Genomic DNA, 7,500 nt, shown 5'->3' with positions numbered 1-7,500 from the left:
GGACAACTGGTCCGGGTGTACTGCACTGTAGATACGGAATATGTCATTCGCCACCGACTGAAATTCAATGAAGTAACGACAACGACAACAACAACAACAACAACAACAACAACAACAACAACAACAACAACAACAACAACAACAACAACAACAACAACAACAACAACAACAACAACAACAACAACAACAACAACAACAACAATAACAACAACAACAATAACAACAACAATAACAACAACAACAACAACAACAACAACAACAACAACAACAACAACAACAACAACAACAACAACAACAACAACAACAACAACAACAACAACAACAACAACAACAGCAGCAGCAACAGCAGCACCACAGACACAGACACAGACACAGACACACACACACACACACACACACACACACACACACACACACACATGCACAAACGCACAGAGAAAATATCATGAAACCAAGTGCCAAAGTTGATCTTAAACACTCGTTGATACATGTCAACCGACACGCTTCATCCCGTCTCTGAAGGTGACATCTGAGTAGAAAGAAATAGAACTACAGACGAGTCTAATTCCTGAAAAGCAAGGCCAGGAAGAACTACTTTGCCACGGACCAAGGAAAAACAGCTAAACTATGCTTTAAAGGACAACATGCAACTGACCTCTGGTAGCTCTGCCATGTAGCGTGGTGTAGCAGCCGACATCCACTTCTCCAAACTTAGCACTGTACCAAGACCAAAGCAGGACTTGTGCCGTCCCTCCATCTAAACAGTGAGAAAGCATAACACGGTACACGGCACACACACACACACATGCAGCATACCGACATTAAGAGAATTCATCCTGAACAGCTACAATAAAGTTTCAATTCGTGTATACACACTTCAAAAGTGGTTCAAGACAAAATGCAGACATCATCGAATACGCATTGTTCAGCAGGTCAATCCAATCACAAACTCAGCATTCTAGTGGGAACTTACCGCGCCTATGTACAACACATGCCAGTAACACAACACAATGAGTGTGACTTACCTCAAGTTCTGCTGCTTGTTTGACAGCATGGCTCACAATCTCAGCTATGGACAGAGCAGCCATGCGGTAATAGTACGGTGCCCACTCTGGATGAGCAAAATCAGGTCTGTGCCATACACAAGAACAGTTACAAACACACACGCACGAAGGCACGCACAGACAAAGACACACACACACACACACACACACACACACACACACACACACACACACACACACGTGCGTGCATGCATGCATTCACACACGTAAGTGCTGTCTTATCCATCGTATTCGACTTTCCAAAATACCCCGCATCTTAAACCATTTGACTGGTTCCGATGGGATAGCCCCACTAGGAACCAACTCTCCCTTCCTCTAGCCCGCTCTTCTGCATTGCTACACTCTCCCCCCCCCCCCCCCTTTTCAATGGCTATTTGCATTGGCTTTTGCTGCACCAGAATACAAAGTGCCTTTCTACTTTAACTGCATTCAACGCCTTGCTTTAGACTACAATTTTAGTCCATATTTGCTTCAGGCTTTCTTCTTTGCCTTTTCTTTTCTTTTTGACTTCTTACTCTTTTCCTTGTTAGCCGTGGTTGGCTATAAAAACCCTGCAATCGCCACGCAAAGTGGTCATTGGCTACCCTAGCCATGTATTGTTTGGAATAAAATAAAAAAATTAAAAATAAGTACGCACACAAGGAAAGGAATTCCTCCACCTCTGTCTTCAGTATTCTTCATGCCATAAACATGAAATGTAGAAGGGAAGCCAGGGCAAGATGCTGACGCAAGACGACAATACTCAAAATGGCTTCACTCTAGTAATGAGTAATGACTAATGACTCGTAATGACACAGCGGAAAGACCTTACAAATTCATTCAAAATGGATATCTACACGTTTTCAACATTTCAAGCAAGCAGCCAGCTTGTGCAACTGGATTGTACACCATGCATGTAGACACAAGAGTGTGCACAATGCACAATGTACTGTCGTGGACATGGAAATCCAGTCGAATGACCGGGGCCGGCACCCTCAGCGCGTACAGAACGTTGCATGCAGTGCACATGTTGATCCGACCAGCAGCGCATAATAATACATGCATGTGTGTACTGCTTACCTACGGCTACATGGCCAGCGCCCTGGGGCCGCTAGACGTGCGACCGGATTTCCATGTCCACAACAGTACATCCGCATTGAAATGTCTACATATCGACATTTACGATATGTCATGGACTCTTGTGTTATTTTAGAGTGGACTGGATAGTGGCAGATTCAGTATGGAGGCATTCTTCTCTCTCTCTCACGGCAAAGTGTAGGTGAAATGTCGCTGTAAAAGTGATGATGTCACACACAAACTCACCGACAGCACAGGTCTCCAAGTAGACCGTTACACTCGAACAACAAGGCACACAGATCCGTGCGTTCTTTTTCCTTCGCTTTGATGACCGGATCGTCAACAACACCGCTCAGAGCTTGGAGTTCCATGGCCAGGTCTGAGAGCAAAATCAGGCCGCACGCACGCATGGACACACACGCACGCACGCACGCACGCACGCACAAATACAAAACAGACACAGACATGCATCTGTACTTATGCACTTGCAGCAAAAGCAGCAGGCATTCATCACGGGATGGAAGAGTAATATATATGTTGTGTACATGGCAGATACGCATAACCAGTAAATGCACTAAGGAGCCAACACACTTTGCTAACTTTCCTGTTTTTTTACTTAGCAGTACTGCCAAGTACATAGCTAATCACAGCTGTATTAGAAGCCTGGTCTAAAGGGGCACTCGGGGAATATTATCGGTAGTGTGTTCTCTTCCTTGAAGGCCTCATACAAGGAATGGGGAATCGAGAAACTACAAGTAGACCCAAAACGTAGTTATATGAAGCCATGAAGGGCCAGGTTTGTCTCCTCCCCGGATGGCCTTGATGATGTCAAGAGTGATTAGGAGCTACCGGAGCTCGAAAGGGAACACTGTCGAAATTGTGGAGGTGAAGCGCTGCAGTGTAGATGTCAGTTTTGTTTCTTTCATGTCATAGATATGCCAGCTTCAGATTTCCTGTGAGTGTCTGTCATGCCGAGGTGCTGTGCTCCCGGCTGTTCAAACGATTCGAAGGATGAGGCCTGCAAACATTTGACGTGGTTTACGTTTCCCCACGACGCTGAGTTGCGTCTTTCGTGGGTCAAAAACATGGGCAGAGCAGCTCGAGTCGCTGGTGGGAAAACGCATCCACGCTACCCCTGCATAATAATACCAGAGTATCCCTCAATCTCTCCTTGGTGCGTTGTATCGGACTGGGACATCATAATATACTGGTACAATAATAGAGAGATAGACAGCATTAGACAACCTGTAGGGCATTAAAACTACTAAGCTCTTTGAGCCAATAAAGTAGGATCGATTGTGTTCAGCTCACTTTGAGCCGACTAGCTTTCAGCTCGATCTGCTGATGAGTGGATTTTTGGCTAGCGGGGCGATGAGCAGCCAGCCTGCTGCAATAATGCTCAATGGCTGCCTCTACAATAATTCTCTCTATTTGCGTTGCTCTTGAACCATTGTGTCATGGGCAAGTCAGTTTATTACGAAATACAACGGAAGATCCTATGCTGTGTAGTGAACGAGCCGTTGAGCAATCATGTGGGCTCTCTCCACATACTGGCTACTGACCTATCACTGAAATTCATTGGAGATGGTCGATGCGACAGTACGGGCTGCTCTGCCAAGTATTGCACGTACACAATCATGGAATCGTCCACGGATTTGATCTTTGATTTCGAACTCATGCATGTCTCGATGACCGGTAACAACCGTGGTACCTTGGAGAGAGAAGGGCTGCGAAGCATACTTCACACCCATGTGAAGAAAGCCCTTTCAGCATTGTTCAGTTGGCTACTGGTGAAAGTGCGCAGGTCAAGCAGCCATGATGAGGGACAGCTTCGGAACAAACAACCACCAGTTCAACATCTGGCACTTCGTGAAGTCCAATGTCCATTTCGAAGAAGTTGACCCGGGCCACAACAACGAAGGATATGGAGATGCTGAGGAAATGGATTCCTGCCATTGCAAATCACCTTTGGTGGTGTGCTTCATCTTCCCCAGGAGATCCGGTTCTGCTGGAGGAGAAAACGGTCGCCTCTGCAGCACCACATCGCGAACGTTCATTCCTGGGTTGGTGCCACGAAGTTCGTGAAGTGTGCCCATGAAGATCTTCCGGAAGATTCGAGCACACAGTGGCTTGCCAGTGGATCCGCGCAACACACAGTGGCTTGCCAGTGGATTCGCGCAGCACACAGTGGCTTGCCAGTGGATCCGCTCAACACGCAGTGGCTTGCCAGTGGATCCGCGCAACACACAGTGGCTTGCCAGTGGATTCGCGCAGCACACAGAGGCTTGCCAGTGGATCCGCTCAACACGCAGTGGCTTGCCAGTGGATCCGCTCAACACGCAGTGGCTTGCCAGTGGATCCGCTCAACACGCAGTGGCTTGCCAGTGGATCCGCGCAGCACGCAGTGGCTTGCCAGTGGATCCGCGCAGCACGCAGCCCTGATCAAGATCATGTCAGACGGCAGCATTCTGGCTGACTCAGTACACCTGACACAGTTCAGGCACACCGCACCGGATCCCTTCAGGTGTGCCTGAACTCCAATCAGCTGGTGTGGACACCAAAGCGCATACATTTCTCCTATACAGGTGATTATGCTCTATGAAGATGGTGTCTGAAGAAGTGTGATTTGACCACCACAAATGCTTATCACTATGTGCAATTCTTAGGCTAGTATGCAAGTAAAATACTTTGACTCAGTCCTGGCGTCATAATTTTATACATACTTCATGCATACTCAATCTGCGGACAGAACTGTTTCGTCCTTTGTGTACTTCATGCATACAAACTTAGAAGTTGCGACTTCGGCGGTATTAGTGATGAAGTTGGTTGTTCCAACACTGTGTATTGAGCAGAGAGTGGTGCTTTCTTGCAGGTTTGCCGAGTGGAAAGTGCAACGTGCTCCTCGTGTGCTCCGGATGGCAGTCGTGAGTCAGTCAAATGTCAAGTTCGGCGGGAAGCACATGCTCCTCGTTGGAACAACTAACTTCAATACACAGTGTTGGAACAGGGCCCTCTACAGATAGAACATCCAGTACAAAATCATATAAAACCTAAAAGGCAACATTTTTCCACGCCTGCTTTCAGACTACACATTATACATGCAATATACAGGCAACCGTTGACCCTACGCAATTGCGCAAGGGGCTTGGGATGTGTGAAAGTTGCCAGCAGTCATACCCGGGTACAAAGTTTGTACATTTGTACGATTGTCTGGTGAAAGTACGATAATGCAGGAAAGTTGCCTTGTACAAGGGTTCGCACCCTGCCTGAAAGGATTGGGCAGCTTTTTAGGCTTCCCGCCAGATTCTTGTTGTTGTTTTGGAAACTTCTATGTAAATGTGACTTATAGGCTGTTTTGTACCTAGTCTGAAGAGGGCCTTAACATTTATGATCAATTTCCTCACGGAATGGAAAACTACAGCATCGAAATGCCCACAGTCCATTCATCAAAAGATGAGCGCTGGGTCTGGCGAGCTCCCGTACTTGGTGATTTTTCGTGATTTTATTGTACACGGTGCAGCACCGCGAAATTTGAAAAAGGGTTTAAAAGGTATCTCAACGGGGGTTCGAACCGCACAATGTACTGTTGCAAGTGGAGTGAAACAGTGTGGGTTTCATGGCTTTTCCCCAATTCAGTGCTTACACGGCAAAACCTGGCCGAAATCCTATTCTTGTTATGGTTTGCTTGGTAGATATCGATGCTGGTATTGGCCTAGTACATTTATTAAATGCGTTCAATTTAGGAGTGTCATCGGGAAGCAGGGTACCCGTGCTACCCGTAATTAGATCGGGCATTCGCCTACTATTCGGGTAGCAATTTGCTCCTGAGAACCCGATCGGGTAGTTGGAGTACGGTGTTTTCGCAACGGTGCACGTAAAAGGCACAGCTACGTGCATACTGTACACTTTCTATGTAGCACAAGTGTACACTCACTGTACAAACTATGTCAAAAAATACTCGATACGGTACCCAGGAACCCGTGCTACCCGGATACAAACACCCAACACCCGAACCCATTACCCGACCAAACCTCTACCCGTTGCAGCCCTAGTTCAATTTGACCTCTTAACCATCCAAGTTTTTTTTCAAGCAGGCACATGAAAAAGAACTTGGAAGGTCAAGAGGTCAAACAGCGTGGCATATCGTGAAAAAAAGCACGCCAGAGCGGGCTGTTACGGAGAAATATTGCACGCTGAGAAAGGTCCCTGATTGGCCCTAACCCTAGTAACAGTCACCTGACATGATGTAATAACTGAAGCAAAACTCACCCAGAGGTCTGGGAGGCAACTGCAAGGATAGGCTGAGGAGCTATAGAGGATCATAGACAGGAGATGGAACACAGACAGACAACACGTATTCCTCAGCGGATAAACAGCCAGATTGTACTATGGTATATTACATATACGACAGTTTCACAAACATCAGAGGAAGACAAGTTCTGCAGAAACTTAATTACAGCATCAAACAGCACAGCTCCTCTGGGCGTTCTACGTTACACTTGTTACACTAAGTCTGGCGCCTTCACGGTATTATCGTAAGATGAAAGAACAAAACGCAATGATGACTTACTCGAGATCTGAGGATGACACCGGCTTCAGAAAGGAGCTCACCGTACACCGGCGCACTCATGAACTTGTGCTTCTCAGCCAGCAAAGACTAACAAACACATGTATGTGCACACACACACACACACACACACACACACACACACACACACACACACACACACACACACACACACACACACACACACACACACACACACACACACACACATACACATACACACACACAAGTATATGTACATGTACAACGCAAACTGTTCAAGGACAAATCTGGCTGAAGTTCAATAGGACAATACACGCCATACTGTGGCCTTAGTAAAAAAAAAAAAAAAAAAAAAAAAAAAAAAAAAAAAAGACATAATGGTTCCAATGGCAATACTTTCTGCAGACACAAGGGAAGTACTAGTACAATGTAGCATGAACTTGTTAGGGGATCTCTCGACCTCTCAATGGGCATGACGAATCAATTGACGACTCGCCAGAGTGCTGCACAATGACATCACAGATTTGCCAAACTGCTGCACAACGACATCACAGACTCGCCAAAGTGCTGCACGAGTGCTGCACAATGACATCGCCTGGACTTGCCAGAGTGCTGCACAATGACATCAGAACTCCAGAAGAAGGCAACGTGGAGAAAGAAAAACACCAACTCTTACCAGGTTGCTGTAAAGCTCTGAGACAGGCACATAATGCAGGACGTAGACACTCCAGCTCCCACAATCGGCCTCGGGTGTATCCCGACGACCGGGCAGGAATAGAGAAATGCTTCTCCTGGAAACCAGAACAAAACACATACAATGAAAAAATCACC

The 7,500-nt window shown here is 46.5% G+C and overlaps 1 protein-coding gene across 1 annotated transcript in view; it reads right to left on the bottom strand.

Moving 5' to 3' along the window:
- LOC135813822 (BLOC-2 complex member HPS3-like) overlaps positions 1 to 7,500 on the bottom strand; it is a 27,648-nt gene that overhangs the window by 15,822 nt on the left and 4,326 nt on the right. The window contains exons 5-11 of the mRNA XM_065326835.1: positions 7,346 to 7,460; positions 6,691 to 6,777; positions 6,390 to 6,429; positions 2,367 to 2,499; positions 1,026 to 1,131; positions 656 to 757; positions 1 to 57 (exon numbers count right to left, since the gene is read on the bottom strand). The exon at positions 1 to 57 is cut by the window's left edge and continues 40 nt beyond it. Coding sequence (XP_065182907.1) covers positions 1 to 57; positions 656 to 757; positions 1,026 to 1,131; positions 2,367 to 2,499; positions 6,390 to 6,429; positions 6,691 to 6,777; positions 7,346 to 7,460 — 640 coding nt within the window. The remainder of the gene's footprint in view (positions 58 to 655; positions 758 to 1,025; positions 1,132 to 2,366; positions 2,500 to 6,389; positions 6,430 to 6,690; positions 6,778 to 7,345; positions 7,461 to 7,500) is intronic.

This window comes from Sycon ciliatum, chromosome 4, assembly GCF_964019385.1.
Source record: "Sycon ciliatum chromosome 4, ocSycCili1.1, whole genome shotgun sequence".
NCBI lineage: Eukaryota > Metazoa > Porifera > Calcarea > Leucosolenida > Sycettidae > Sycon > Sycon ciliatum.
Note: the sequence above shows the minus strand (reverse complement) of the source record. Positions and strands in the feature narration are given on the sequence as shown.